Genomic DNA, 15,640 nt, shown 5'->3' with positions numbered 1-15,640 from the left:
ACCGTGTGTCAGGAAGCCCCACAGCTATGTAGATGGTATGACATGACCCACATGGAGTAATCTGTAGTAATTTTTTTCACTAACAAAGACAAAGGGTAGAAGACATCAAATCTAGGAATCAGACTACATCTTCAGTATGCTTCCTTTATAGGGTGACAGTGGAGATGGCAAAGCAGATGGGGCATTTGGCAGGTTTGTTACTTTTTGCAGTAGTCACACATCTATTTGCCCACTGGGTCAAAGAAGATGGCTTTGTATTCCCAAGAAAGTTTTTATGAGCATGGAGCTTGGAAGTAAATCTCACTTAGCCACTGAAAGAGCTATTTGTAACTGGCTTGCAGCATATGTGCAATAAAGAAATAAACACCCTTTTATCACTGATCCTTGGTTCACCTTGAAGAGCCCATATAAGAACTAGACTTAGCAACAGCCCTGCATTCAGGTGGACTATATAACCACCTGGGAAAGTTGAAGAGAAGGGGGCAAAGTGAACTGCCTCAGGCAAAACCCCTCTGGCACCTCTCCTTTCTGAAGAATGAGAACACACACAACCCCAATCCAACAAAACACTAACCCTTGTCATAATAAACCCCTAAAAGGTCACACTGGGGAATAAACAGGGAATTAATATTTGAAATCCATCCTTCAACCTGCCATACTCAGTCCTGTTTAGTAACTAAAATGCGAAAGCTAACGAGACTAGAAAGCATAATAATAGCAATAAGGTAAGTCATTTGGCTGCCTTCCAGATCATTCCACCTTCTCTTCAGGCCAGCCCAATTTATTTATGCAGTCCAAAAGAAAATATCCTTATAAGTACCAAACTTGATCCCTGCTAGGGAGTGAAGCATGCCATTCTGCACAGAGCTGAGCCAACACAGATCAAAGCTAGCTTGATTGAGCCTGTTTAAAGAACAGAGGAGCTGCAGCCTACCAAGAGACCAGGCCTCCCCACCAACACCAAAACAACGAGCTGTCCCACTGACACCAAGACGTCCCACCACCACTGAGACAATGAGCCATCCCACCAACACCAAGACACTGAGCCATCATTAACCACCTGCTGCTCTAGGGTCTGGGTTGGGAAGCCTCTTTGGGCAAGGACATTTTTGAACTGCTGAAGCCAGTTGTTTCTTGGAGCTTTGGCATTAACTACAACTTTTACAACCGAGGTTAAGGACTACTCTCTTCAGAAAGCCTGACACAGGAGTTGTTAATGCTCCTGGCTTCAGACGCTTTCAGAGAAGATTTCCAGTAAACCACAATCCAAACAGAAGCTGAAATAGCCATAAACATATAAGGAAAGATTACTTTATTGCTTAACTATAACCTGCTCTGAGATAAAGCACAGCAACTTCGTCTTATTTTTAAACAGACCGGCTATTGTTTTCTTGCTTGACTGGCGCTAAACGAAAATACGTTTCACTGTGTGGCCTAAAGACAGATCCTATTCAGCACAGTTAAATATTTTTTGTTTTCATCTACATGTTACAGACAAAATGCCTGATCTTAAGGCACCGCTGTAAGGGTGCAAAGGTCTAAAATGCTGGCTCCGTTTGTATCTTGCAATGTGAAAAGATACCTTTACCTGCACTACCCTCTGGCAACATCAAACACACACAAGGCCATTTCCACGTCATTGTACTAATTGTGGGCTACATGTCACACAAAGATCGATCCTGCAATCATTTCCAGTGTGAGAATTTTCAACATGCACACAGGAAAACCTAACTTCAGTCAAGATTTACCTCTAAATAATTCAGGTTTCTGGCACAAAATTCTAATTATCCCTGGAGACATTTTTGAAGTGCAAAAGAAAGGAGAAAAACAGGTTAATTTCCAAGTCTGTAAGGAAAAGCTTCTTTACAGGGAAGAAAAGTGAAGAAAATATGTAGGAACAATAGTTTTTACATAATTTCTTTAACATTAAAATGTTTACCCACGCTTCTAACTAGGAATGAAGACTGAGAAGGCAGACACCTTAGAATATCTGAGCCAGGTTACTTAGCTCCCGTTATGTCAACTATCAGAACCAGCACTGTCAGCTTATGTCTCAAGGAGCTGGCAACAGGCTGACTTGCAATTCCACAAAAGTGGGATGCCAGGCTGAGTTGCTTGAATCTCAGAAATGTCTTGTTTACTTAAAACTGTACTCCTTGACTTTTTCTTTGGTTTTTTTCACTTGGGTTGGGTCACAGGTCTTAAAAGAGTCCTACATGACTGACCTCTTCTAGTTGGCAGGCTTTGATGACGCTCTTGTATCGGTATTCATCATAGGATACACCAAAAATTATGTTTTCTTTTATTGTTCCAGGCATGATCCAGGAGACTTGAGGTGAAAAGGATATCCTTCCACTGTGTTTAACTTTACCCTGCGAAGGTTCCAATTCTCCCATTATCAACATCAGAAGAGAAGTCTGAAAAATCATTGACTCTTGGTTAATATATCAGAGATCTGTACAACCAAAAGAAACGCTTGCTAAGCAAAGTGAAAGTCACTTAAATGGTACATTTGTCTTGTAAAGACTGTCCCTACAAGTACTGATCTAGCGCAAGCTGCAATTCGTGGAGATTTTCATGAAACATATGGTTCTGAAAGGCCTCTGAAATGAAATGAAATTCCATGAACAATCCAAATTTTGTAAGGTATCTTGTAAAAAAGGCATGCTGCTGCAAAAGTACGCAGTTTTATTTAAACTTCCAGTAATTTTATAAAGTAAAAGTGTGAGTATCTGTGAGACACAAAGACATATAAAGTATTAGTATTTATGGAGAATGTTATTTGATTTTTAACATCAGAGATTATTTTGTGTTGTACAAAGAACAAACAACTCATGTTTACAATTCCACCAGTGTTTATAAGCCTTTTATCTGTATTGCCTTGAAAAATGCAATTTCTTTGTGTATGTATGTACAATTGCTCACAAACTACTCGGTGATCTGAATTTTCCTCTGTAACTGTTAACTCACTTACGTGAATACATGACCTAAGTAAATTTACTATTTCCCTTCATAAAAGAATTGATTGCAATTTCAATACTGACATGTTATAATTTCAAAGTTAATCAGTAGCTTGTAGTAACCTTGTCACACATCACTGGCTACTAGATCAAAGAATAGAATTGAGAAATACAAGGAAAAATATGTTACGGAGTCATTCCAGTGGTGTTCTTATCAATAATAAACAGTCAACAAAGCTGGGACGTAACAGTCAAAGATCTAAAAATCTGTCTAAGTCACAGTTTCATGCTGTCAAGCCCAGAGATCCTTTGACAAGTTATACAATATGTGGGGGGAGTCTCACAGGATTCTTTCCATTATATCAGAATCTGAATTTTCCAAAATGCTGAGTAAGAAGTTTCTGATCTTGCAAAGGACAGCCACTTAATATGTTTTGCACACTGGATATTAAAGTACTGTATCTTGTGCCGCATAAATGGAAAAAAAAAAGACAAACAACTAAACCAAATCCTATCTAATACCAAAGCAGTATTAAAGAGCTGATGTCAGGCTTCATTCTGATACAGATAAATTAAGCATACTGTCTGTTTCACATACGTGACAATTCCTGGAATATATAGTAACAGACTCAAGCAACATGAACGAAACCTTAAATTAAGAGGGTATAAGGGAAGAATATTTTTTTTTTTTTTGAGAGAGAGAGGGTGGTGTAAACCTTATGTTATGTAAATCTTTCCGACAATATTATAAGCCTTTTATCTTTTTTGCCTTGAAAAGTGTAGTGTGTATATACTCACACAAACTGTTCAGTGTAATCTGAATTCTCCTCTATTTCCTAAGTAGCTGAATAAAGGAGATATACATATGTCCTTCAGCACTTTCTAATTGACATTTTTGTACTGCAATTATCAGCTTTAGCAATAGCCACCTGAGATTATCGGCAACATAGGAAAGCTATTCTGTTTAATTCAGAAGTATCACAGTAACAAGCACCTCAACATATCAGCTTGCGGACAACCTCATGTCCTGAGTCCCTTGCTCTTTCCCATTGGTATCATTACTAGAAATAATATCGAAGACTTGATCACATTTAAATAGATGGATCCTTTGCCATTGACTCCAACAAACCAAAGATTTTTCTCCTGTGCAAGTGAAAGAAATCAGAATATGTTCAGCAATAATTTGTTAAACAGGAAAAGTTGCCAAACACATAATCAATGTTTGTTTTGACTTTCACATCTCTTCAGAAAAAACAGTGAAGATGAAAGACTCATCTAATTACTTGCTGTTCAAAGTGAATAACAATATCAAAGTTCAACTAATTTTATATTAATGAGGTTAATTGGATGCATTATCTGCAAACTAAATGTACTGATAAGATTTTGGAATTCTAAAATAATGATTAATCTAAGGCACAACTTTTCTCAGAAAGCCACCAGTTTCAGCAGCACCTCCCCAGGCTTTCACATGGGACTCAGGAAGCTCATCTGAGTGAGGCACTGCAGGAACTGTAGCACAAGTGACCAGGTATACCACATGGCCAGGGCACACATCTTAGTTAGCTGGCTAATTAGTGTCAGGCTTGTCAGGTTACTTTCCATCTTGTATTCAAATTTTTCCTTAAAATGTTAGCAAGGCCGGGGAGAAAAAAAAAAAAAAAAAAAAAAAAAAAAAAAGAGGTCTGCTCTCAACCACATTGAGCCGTCTGGATATCTACACTATGTTCTCCAGTTGACTGTTTTAAAAGCAGGGAGATTCTCACAATAAGCGTCAACTTTAGCATTATTCCTGCAAATCTCCTTTACTTCCTAAGGAAAAATAGTTTTGTCATTAAAATTGCTGTTTCCTTACTAAGTCTGTATCCTTGTATGTACAAGAAGTATCCAGCAAACTCTCTCTCATATTGGCCACAGACAAGAACTCCCAATAGCCATTGGCCATTTTATTGAAATTTACAGTTTATTCATACTCCTTCCTGCAGCCATCACTTTCAGAACAAGCACAGCATAGCAAGAATACAGCAACAATGCAGGTAACAATACAGATAACAGCACAATATTGTTCTTCAAAATTATTAGGGCTTTTGTTGAAACAACAGAAATAGAAATACCTTGCCTGCTCCAGTAGATCCAGAAACAGCTAATAACTGTCCCTTTTCAATCTTGAAATTTATATCCTGAAGAACAGGAGAGGCATGAAGTGGAAAATTACTGAAGAAGAGATTGTTGTCAGTGCTAGGAGCTTTGCTGTTGTTTTCTTGGCTTGCTTTTACAAACAGCTCTCCAATTCCCTGCAACATACACAGATGTGATTTTGTATGGACATCAAAAATAAATAAAGCATGCATATGCAGGTATGTATATCATACTATGGACTTATGAAAACACTTACTTTTCTGATGTTACTTTGCCTATCTGTGTATTATTTATTATGTTCTTAAACATATATATTTTTTAATTTATGTATTGGACTTGTTTCTAAGTTTGTGGACACAAACAAAATTTGCCTATTACAGAATTACATTCCAATGTTTACACGTGCCACAGCTTGATTGTTTTCAGGCTGGCTTAAATCAAAATTAACTACTTATTACAGGCCTTAACACTTATTAAAAGGTCACTCCTGAAGTTTCTCAACCACGGACAATGTGATATCATGCATTAATTACTTGCAATATATTCCTTGCCTGTTGATAGCTGAAGCCAGTTAAAATGAAGGAGTGTAGACTGCTCTTTTTAGAGAACACCAAGGCAAATATTGGTTAAAAAGAGACACACTGTTCTAATTTAGTTTGGGTAAAAGTACTAACCTCATCCCAAAAAGCTGTTACTTTGTCCAGCTCAACCCCAGTGGTTGTTAGATTATACTCCAGGGCTTTATATTCTTTTTTCAGCAAGAAATCCTAGAAAAACCATGAAAGCAGATGAGAGGAAACAGTGAGAAATGACTGCCATATCACATGAAGCCGTACATACTTGCCAACACTGAGCACTAGCTAGTATTTCTGATGGTGCTATTGTATTGTAGCATCTTAGAGAGAGGCATAAATATAGCTTATACATCTTTTGGACACAGAAATGTTCTTGAAACTACCAATTCTTTCATTGCTAGTGAAAACATAACCTTAAAGTTATTTGGTTCTAGTTTAGAAAGAATTTCAAAACTTGGCATTTCCTTTGCTTTCAGGACTTGTGTCAGGCAGCATCACCCCTTCAACCTTAATCCTTTTCAGATAAACTTTTGGGTTTGAAGTAGGATGTGGAAGGTTGCACTCTGCTAACAGTGAAACAAAGCACCTACATGCTGCTACCTCCCTATTCCAAAACGGCCAGCGTTTAAAAGGGTTAGAATCATGTCTCCCTGAAAAAAAAAACAAACCAAAACAAAAAAAGGCAGATAATTATCCTGGCGAGTGCGCCACTGAAGTAGTGTAATTTCAAATGACACAAGTCAGCAACGTGACACTTTTGTTACCTTCTGGGATACTATTAGGAAAAAAGAGTAAGACTATGCTAATGTAAGAAAGATAACTTGTTTATTCTATTGTTTTGTTAAGGTTATGCAGTTTGTAGGTACCATCTTTGCCTTCTTAAACTATGTGGAAACAAGCAGGTCTACATGGGCAATACAGTGGACAAACTAAGCAGATGTGGCAGAAAATCAGTTATCTACAGTAAACTTGCAAATTTCCCAAGTAAAAGAAGTGAAGTGATAAAGCAGATGGTTGAAAAGGCAGGAACCCAAAAAACTGGAAGGTCAAACACACACAGTTTATGGAAAAAAAAAAAAAAAAAAAAAGGAAATGATAGCTAGGCTTACATAACAAAGGTGGTGGGGTCATCCAGTGGAGTTGCTGGAGCAGTGATAAAGAAAGCAGACTGACCCTGAAACACTTCATGGTCTAGAAAACATGGGTCTAGCTACAAGGGAAATACAATAACCCAGTGAACATATCTGGTCCAGTGAACTCTCTAAACTGATGAGGAAATTAAATCAGAGAAATGTATGAGTGGTTTATTATTTTTGTTTGTTTCTTGTGACAAGCAAAGAGCATTGGTGTTCTGGGATTCTGTGCATTCTATGGGGTCTACACCAAACCTGCCACAAAGAGATGACGATTTTTGGATTCTGGAGCATCCACAGAGCTAATACACACAAAGACAAGCGTATGGCAAAGTAAGGGCAATGGCATGACAACCAGGCTTGCCACTTCTCTTCCCATACACTCTTCCAGAACACAGGAGAGACAGGATACCTCCACAAATGCCTAGGGAATCTGCGAGCACAAGGACTGCCTAAATTAGGCCCCAACAAGGCAGCCTTCTGAATGTCAAATAGAAAGTTTTATGGCTAGATTTCTCAAATTTTCTGCCCAGCTGAAAATCATAAAAATCCAATGCCTGCTTCTTATTCTACATTAAAGTTCAGATCTCTGATTAAGATCTTTAAGTTCCACATTAAGTATTTTTATCACACTAAAAATAACAAAACCAATGTTTTATCAAAAAACATCTATAAATATGTAAAAAAAAAAAGCCTAAGATTTCACCCCAAAATAGAAAAATAATTACTTTGTGATTTCAGACAAGCAGATAAAACAGAGTTAATGAGAACTCACCCTGATTTAACTCTGCAGATAAGCTTCTCATGCTGGTATACGAGCAATTGATCTCAGTAGGTAAGGCAGGTCATAATTATTTGACTGGTACCTTAATTATGTTTACTACTCATAATGAATGAGGTGCACATTTGCATAAGATGCCCAGTCTCCTGCTGTTCTTGCCACTAATAGCTAGGAAAACAGAAGATCTGTGACTGCAACTACTGGAAGCCATGTTATAGAAAACTGTACAAATTTTGTACTTCCTTTTCTGAAGGAAAAATCTCTTAAACACTATAACTCATACATTTTTATTAAGTCCCTTACTCTGCAAGGAGAAGAAATAATTAAATGCCACTGTTTAAAAAAAAGCAGCGTGCAGGTAGCATAAGACTCCTGGGGTTATGCTGCCTGGGGAACCATATAACAATATCAAGATTTATAATGAATTTCATGGTGTGTAGTCAGAGCGACATATAGCATATTCAGAAAGTCTGCATAAATGCTGTGCACCCTTTTTGATCAACTGACAAGATAACATGCTATAAAGAATTAGTTTACATACTTGAGAAGGTTTTAGTGTATGTACCCTACCTGTATTTTGTTTATTGCCCCAATAGAGTCATACCAGGTCTGTACAGACCCAGGAAACTGCCTGGTCACTGTCATTCGAAGAACAATGCAGAAGGAAATGGTGGTAAATATTTTTCGGAGAATAATGCCTTTAATCAGAGCATATGGAAGCACAGCTAAAAACACAACAAAAAAGCCTGAAAAGAAGAAGGCTGAGCTGTTGAAATATCTCACATAAGCAGCTTTTCGGGTAAGCTTCAGTTCAGTTCTGTTAAAAAAATAAATACAAATAATTAGTATATGATTCTACAGTTTACATATTACAAACTTTTTGGATGGCACCGTTGGTAAACAATTAACTCAGAGGCTCATTCATCCTTCTTACTTTCTAGCATTGCAGTTGAAAAGCATTATTGCAAACAATTTTTGGACTTCAAAAATAATTGGAGCCAAATTTTGTCACCTATGTTCAGAGATGTCAGACAAAATAATAATAATACTCTATGTCATGATTTAGATACCTCGTAAACCACAAAATTCCTGGTACAACCATCTTTAAGCATCTAATGCTGTGGTATGTGATATACTCCCAGAACTGTCAACCCATATTCACCTGGTCATCTAGGTACACAACTGCCCTAGAAATAAGACACTTGGAAACGTCAGATTTGCTATACATGGCCATAAAAAAAAACCCAAGACAAATCCACAGTTCAACTACAGTGCCATCTCCTTTTGCAGAGCACCCTACTAACAGCTTCACCCATGAAGTAAGGTGTCAGTTAACCTCAGCTTGAAGAGGTGGAAGGCAGGGAGTCTGCTCTCCACCTCCCTTTCTCCATACAAGCTCAATCTAGAGAGTAGCTTACTGACTGCTGTGCTGTCAGGAATGCAACTGGTGATTACTCTTAGCTGCTTCCACAATGTCTATGTATCTTACCGCAAGCTTTCACATAAAAAGAGAAACAATCCAGGGAGCGTAATTCATTTTCTGACTTGATAGCTCTAACTCACAGTGCTGAAGCTTTCTGCTGACTGTTCTCGTTTTGACGCTGTTCACATTCCCCAGGTGCCCTGCATCTCAGCTTTGCCTGAACATCGGCACCTCTGCTGCAATGAAAGAGCAATTGCTCTGCTGCAAGAGCAATTAACTGGGGCTAGAGATTGAGCTAGACCCCCAAGGCACCCATTCACTGGGCGAGTGCTCTAAGGACTGGGATACTGTGCAGAAGTTCACAGTCATGCTGGTGATAGTAATACCTGGCATTACAAGGCTGCGCACCGTAATCTTTATGTGTCTGCTGATATTAAGCCAGGGTCTGCATGAAAAGTCCATCCAGGATTTTAGACCTGTACGGAACCCCCTTTCAGCTCCACACCGCATGCACGAGACATCCATACGCATCCAGCATCTTACCAACTTTTGTCAGCCAAAGTGTTCTTGGAAGATCCTGACAGAAAATCTGAGTTCAGCCCATTTTGGAGCAGGGTGCCTAGCACTTCTTGTTAAGTCTGTATTTCACTAGAGGCCTGAAGAAAGTAGCCAAGGCACGCAGGTCACCACCATAGTAGTAGCCACTGCCCTGAGGTCCCTCCAGAGCTTCTACGAGACTGTGGACGGCAGCACTGAATAGGGTTAACAGAGATTTTGGGGCCTGGTAATTGTCCCAGTACCACACAAATGACTGGGTGAAAACTATCATAAAGCTCCCCAGTGCTGAATCACACAGCTGCTACTCCAAAGAGGGAGAATCAAAGTACTACTAACCCTTTTCAGTATGCTCCCAAGTACCAGCCGCAAGCAAAAGTTTTCCAGAGGTGGGTCTGTCTGTGATACAGGCTTGAGAGCTCTGTAAATTAAGCACTTATTTGGGACAGACCCTGCTGACACAATATGGGCACTTGAGAGAGATGTAAGAGACACTATGAGCCTTGTGCATGTGTAGGGTGTAGACCAGCATATGCCTGTTTTTGAAGTGATGCTACAAGAATCAGTACAAATACACAAGCTTGAGATTCTTTGTTTTATATAAAGATGTATCTTCCCCTGACAAAGTATAGAGACTTCCAGCCTTGGACTTCACTCTCTGCAGCGCTATGCTATGGTTCAGGGGACCAGTTCGGTGGTGTGGTTTTTCACTTCTCTGAATACATTGCATAGCCTATAGGAGTGCAGGTATGTTTGTTCAGACACCTGTTACAAACAGTTATTATCAGTAGACTTAAAAGGGCACACAGGAGACAGATCACATTGGTCCCCCTGAAGTGTCACAATTCCCCAGGGGAGTCTGCGTGCAGCAATGTTACACCTTCAGGATGGCCAGCCCTGGCAACTCAAGTCTACCAGAGTAAAGGGCACTGGTCTATCTAGTTCATTAGAGTTGATTAAACTGGGTTGCATCAGAAAATGCCAGCATGCAGAAGCAGTTTGATAACAACTGAGTTGTAACACACTGTTGCTAAAATACAGGCATGGCTTCACACACACTGTCTCATTTCCTACCAGCTTAAGCCAACTGACTGGGGGGCCCTGCAGAGCTGATTTCAGCAAGCAAAATTCAACAGAAACTGACATTCCTAGGTTGACCTGCTCTGGTGATATCTTCACCAAGTAACCTCCTGGATCACTCAAAAAAATACTGTATTTTGGTGCAGAGAAGTAGAAGAGAGATACTTTGATTTTGTAATATTGTTAGCATTCTTGTCTTTTAAAAATGTAACAAAGATTGAATTCCAGCATCACAAAATTCACTATAAATTATTTTAGAAAACAGAGATCATAAAATGACAGTCCTTTTTCCAGGTTTCTGTGACCATTTTGTGAATTAAAATTTATTTAATTCATTTCAACAGGATTTGCTTACAAGACGTGGTCTCAAATTTTCTAAAAGCAATTCATGTGGCTATTGACACAAGGGGAATCCTAACCTGCTTCCATCCTTGAGCTGGAATTCATGACCTGGATTCAGACTGATTTTTCTCTGATCATTTATAGTAAATCACTGCAAATTTCCCTATCTTCCTTATTCTAAAGGTAAGGAATAATCTCTTAAGGTAAGGAATTCAGGTCTTTCTCTGAATTGTCTTTCACAAAGCAGCTGAACAAGATGTTTGTGTAATAATATAGTTTCATCTCTTTTATTTACATGATAATATGACACTTATATTTCTTTTATTTTCCCAATCACACACCTGGCACAGAATTTTAGTTCTCTGTAAAGGACTAAACAAACACATGGGACAGCTTTAGTGCAACACCACCCACCAATCAATATATCACTTCTCCTCCCTTCCCTTAGGACTGACTCCCTGTTGGTAATAAAGACGACCTCCTCATAGCTCTCAGCTAACTAGGTTAGCTCTTTTATCTCCTTTCTACTTCAGGTCTTGGTAGTTCCAGTTCAATCTTGATACTAGTTGAAGAGATAAGCATTACTCAAGGCTATCTACAGACCATAAACGTTAAGGCAAATGTGCAGGATGAATACATGAAGCTGCACTACTTTAATCCTTTCAGAGATTGCATGTAACATTTAAAACCAGCTTTATTGCATTTCTCAGAAAATAGCTTCAGAGGACTCATACTGTTTCCTTCATCGCAGAATAGGAAAGTCTATAAAACCTTATGTAATCATCACAAAAGAGCTTTTTATTGTAAGATCAGGATAGGGTTGGCCAGAAACAAACACAGATGCCACAATTGTTTTACCTGCGCAAACTAATGAGTGAAGTATCATAATAACAAATGAGGAAGCAAATTTTAAAAAAAATAAAAATCACCTCCAGAGTGAACTTGACAAATTGGGGAAAAAAACAAGCTGCAGTGTGGGAATGCATAGTTACTCTACGAAGGATTAAAATTTGTGTGCTTTACTTAACTAACAAGACCACAGATGGTGTTCATAGCCACCTAATATTTTCTTTCTGAGCATATAAAAATTTTGACTAACAAATGAGAACACTTACTCACGGATGCTTTCAATCATTTTTTCCATTGCATCTTCCCAACAATAGGCTTTAACCGACTGTATATTTTCAATTATTTCTGAGGTGATGACAAGTCTCTCATTGATCTTTCCTGCCCTCTTATTCCTACAAAGTAAAAAAGCAACAGGTCAATCTTCATCTTTTCCTTCCTGTATAGTTAGTTTGTATCCCATTATATATCTTACAAAACCACTTTCCCTATATACCTACACTTAAAATGTTTATTTTAACAGCAATATTAGGAAGAATGTGAAAGAAATTATTAGAAATCTAGTAATTGTTTTAGCAAGGAAAAGATACAAGCTCTAAAAAGAATAAATCGACTCACTTATTTTAAAACAAGGAGTTTTAATTCTACAAAGCATTAGCACTATTTACTGCCCTTTAAACCATTAATTTTAAGTTTAGACAGCTGCCGCTAAATAAGTAAAGGCTTGTCCGTGACTTCACCAACACAGCCAACACTCTTTGGACTACTCTTTTGTAATAATGTCATAACTAGAGACTCTTAAGTGGTATAAACTTGTTAAACCAATGTGTTTCAGGAAAATATATTGAAATATTTTAAAAGTCTCATCACCTGTATTTCATCATCATTTGTCCCAGCCAGGCTTGGAAAAAGGCCAGGACTATTAGAAAAGCAAGTCCAGAAAATGCAGAAGCTTCTAACATATCCCAGAGCAGTCCCATCAGCAGTGCCACCTGTAAAGGTGCAATCCATACAAAATGAGCCAGGGCAAGACCCTGTGGAAGCAGAAAAAAATAATAATACAAGTTACAGATATGCTCTGAAAACTACATGAAAAAGAAGTTGTCATTAAACTGACACTTTGAAAAATGTAATGAAGAATGGTACCAGTATTTCCAGTAGTAGAACAAGTTTATAAAGGAGGATTTGTGATCCTGAGCACATTGCATACTGGATGTTAATTATGATGACAGTGCAGGAATACATATACATTCCACACCTAAACTTTCATTTTTGCAAGGCAAAGTTCAGTCTGCAATTGTCTCTTTGCTATGTACATGCATGAGGAAAAATCCCAGCTTTGTAAAAGTAAACAGAATTTTCCATGAATGCTGGCTTTTTCAACCACTGCAAGATGAGAAAAATACACAGAAAAGTGTACTGAGAGTGATTTAATCTGTTATAGGAGGAATATGTTACTTTGGTGAAGAGATGACTGTTGCGTGAGCACAGCTAATTAAAAACAGATTGCTGCCTACTTCAGCCACATTCCTTCACATTGGGGAGATTTTGGACTGAATGCTGTGATAAGGCTGCACAGGGGTCTGTGATACAGCAGCTACACTGCAGCAATGATAGGTCACTTGTCCTAGCTTGTTCAGCACTAGCTGATATTGCTCTATACAGTAAAACAGTGCTTAAAGGAAATACACCCTACAGTTCCAGCCGTGTGCCTACGTCTCTCGTCTCTCTGATCTTGCTTCTTCCACAGGAAGCAAACCTCATCCTACCAATGGGCCAATTAAGCATACAGGCTGAACAGAAGGTCATAGAGTTTTCAGTCCCCAAAGCCATTAGCAGGGATTTACCTCTGCATCTTTAACAAAAGAGAAGTTTTACAGGAGACTTTGAAAGTGCTAACATGGATGTGTTGGGAATGACTCTTAATAAGGTCTTATGTCAACACTTAATCACTTTTAGCAGAGTGGGTAATAGCAGTAACAGGATGCTGAACAACATCGCTTGTTCAACAGCAGGAACAGACTGGATTACCTCAGTAAAAAGGTACAATGGTCAGGAAAAAAAAAAAAAAAAAAAAAAGAGTATGGAAAGACTGAAGCAGCAAGTTCTGACCTCTGTGAAACCAACTGCGTAACCCAGAGGTTCCCTGGCAGGTTTTCACTGGAGTGTAGAACAAGCATGTTTTTATGGTATATTTGGTTTTTATGTTTCCTCTACTAATCAGCATAGGAGATAAAGGATGTCGTAAGTATCAGAATGAGCATTTCCATGACCACATGCCGACACATTTTCTTAAGGTAGTGATTCATTTTCTATCTACAATGAGCACTCAGTGCAGTTTGCCATTTAGCTCCTTCCTTCCTTATTATTTGTCGTGAACAGCCTTAAGTATTGCATTTGTATTTGATGGATCATCAAGTAGATTAAGTAACTGATGACATACCTCATCAAATTTGTTCAGATTGTTGGAAAGAAGACTGACCAATTGGCCAGTACTTATTTTATCTAGAACTCTGCTTGACAGTTTTAAAATCTGTAAAAGAAAACAAAACCATAGAAAAATGGCTATGTAACCCATCCCCCAAAAATAATAAATACAGGTAACAATAATAAGCAATGGTACAGTAGTATAAATAACAATTCACTTATCTGCTTATGCTATAGTCTCATTAAACTTGTTATTTATGTTACTTGAATTTTATATAGCCACTAAATTGCTTTACAAATATTGACTTATCGACTCAGTCCTTGCTTTCTGTTGAATATTTTATGTATATAGATATATATGCAAATGCAAATCTTAATTAAGCATGCATGCTGTGTGCTGCTGTGCATCCTCAAAAAACTCCTACTGTGCCTATCTTGGCAAATATTTTGAAAGATGTTTTCACAGTAGAGCTTTATACTAGAGTAACTAACATGTTTGTTTAAATTAGCTGCTTTTGGTATGGGTAAAACTAAATACCTTTTTAAATCTTTGGATTTGTGAACATGCAATGCATCAGTATCTGAGATCTCACACAGTATCATTCAAACTCATTCCCTTCTATGTTATATTTATTGTTTAAAACTTCTTCTCTAATCCTCTTTTGAAAATATTCTTTGGCCACCAGCACATGTTATTCTTCCTTTGCAATACACATGCATAACAGGAGCACAGTGGTAGAACAATTAAGGCACCTCACCACATATCAAGCAGGTCTGAACTCACACAGAGGCTGACTTCAGGCAAAGCAGCTGTAGATAAGTATTTAATTCTTTGGACTTAGGAAATGGAGAGCTGTCAGACATGTTAGGCACATTATTCTTTTGTGTGCTTTGTGTACCTTGACTAACAAAACTATCAATCTTTCAACGAACTGGCCTAAAAGTTACGTAGGCTACAGACAGAGGTTTGGCTTTGAGTGTACATGAAACAATTACCTTCTTATAAATCAAGCTAAACATAGCTATCCTCATTTGCATTCCTATATGATGAAGACCAAATATAGCAGGGTGTAGGAGTAGTGTTCTCACAAGGAAGAGAAGGCACAAGCCAATGCCCAAGTAATAGGCTATGGATCTTTCATCGGAGTTGTCCGGATCATAGGAAGCTATTATTCTTCCCAACAGAAGGGGCTGCACAGATTTGGTGACTTCCTGCAGATGGAAACAAGTAAAATAATTTTGGTCAGCAGTTTGTTCATTTTTTCAAAATGGTTAACATTTGAATTTTTAAAATTTGAATTCATGTCCTTCCAACTGAGATTTACAGCTTTATATCTTAAAAGAGGAAGTGAGGTCTGTTTGCTGCACAAACCACAGAAAGT

The 15,640-nt window shown here is 38.1% G+C and overlaps 1 protein-coding gene across 1 annotated transcript in view; it reads right to left on the bottom strand.

Moving 5' to 3' along the window:
* CFTR (CF transmembrane conductance regulator) overlaps nt 1-15,640 on the bottom strand; it is a 91,899-nt gene that overhangs the window by 56,136 nt on the left and 20,123 nt on the right. Inside the window, exons 4-11 of the mRNA XM_040596259.1 lie at nt 15,255-15,470; nt 14,275-14,364; nt 12,702-12,865; nt 12,101-12,226; nt 8,156-8,402; nt 5,771-5,863; nt 5,072-5,251; nt 2,226-2,417 (exon numbers count right to left, since the gene is read on the bottom strand). Of these exons, the coding sequence (XP_040452193.1) occupies nt 2,226-2,417; nt 5,072-5,251; nt 5,771-5,863; nt 8,156-8,402; nt 12,101-12,226; nt 12,702-12,865; nt 14,275-14,364; nt 15,255-15,470 (1,308 nt within the window). The remainder of the gene's footprint in view (nt 1-2,225; nt 2,418-5,071; nt 5,252-5,770; nt 5,864-8,155; nt 8,403-12,100; nt 12,227-12,701; nt 12,866-14,274; nt 14,365-15,254; nt 15,471-15,640) is intronic.

This window comes from Falco naumanni, chromosome 5 (genome assembly GCF_017639655.2).
Source record: "Falco naumanni isolate bFalNau1 chromosome 5, bFalNau1.pat, whole genome shotgun sequence".
Classification (NCBI taxonomy): domain Eukaryota; kingdom Metazoa; phylum Chordata; class Aves; order Falconiformes; family Falconidae; genus Falco; species Falco naumanni.
The sequence above is the reverse complement of the archived record's forward strand: the minus strand, read 5'-3'. Positions and strand labels throughout refer to the sequence as shown.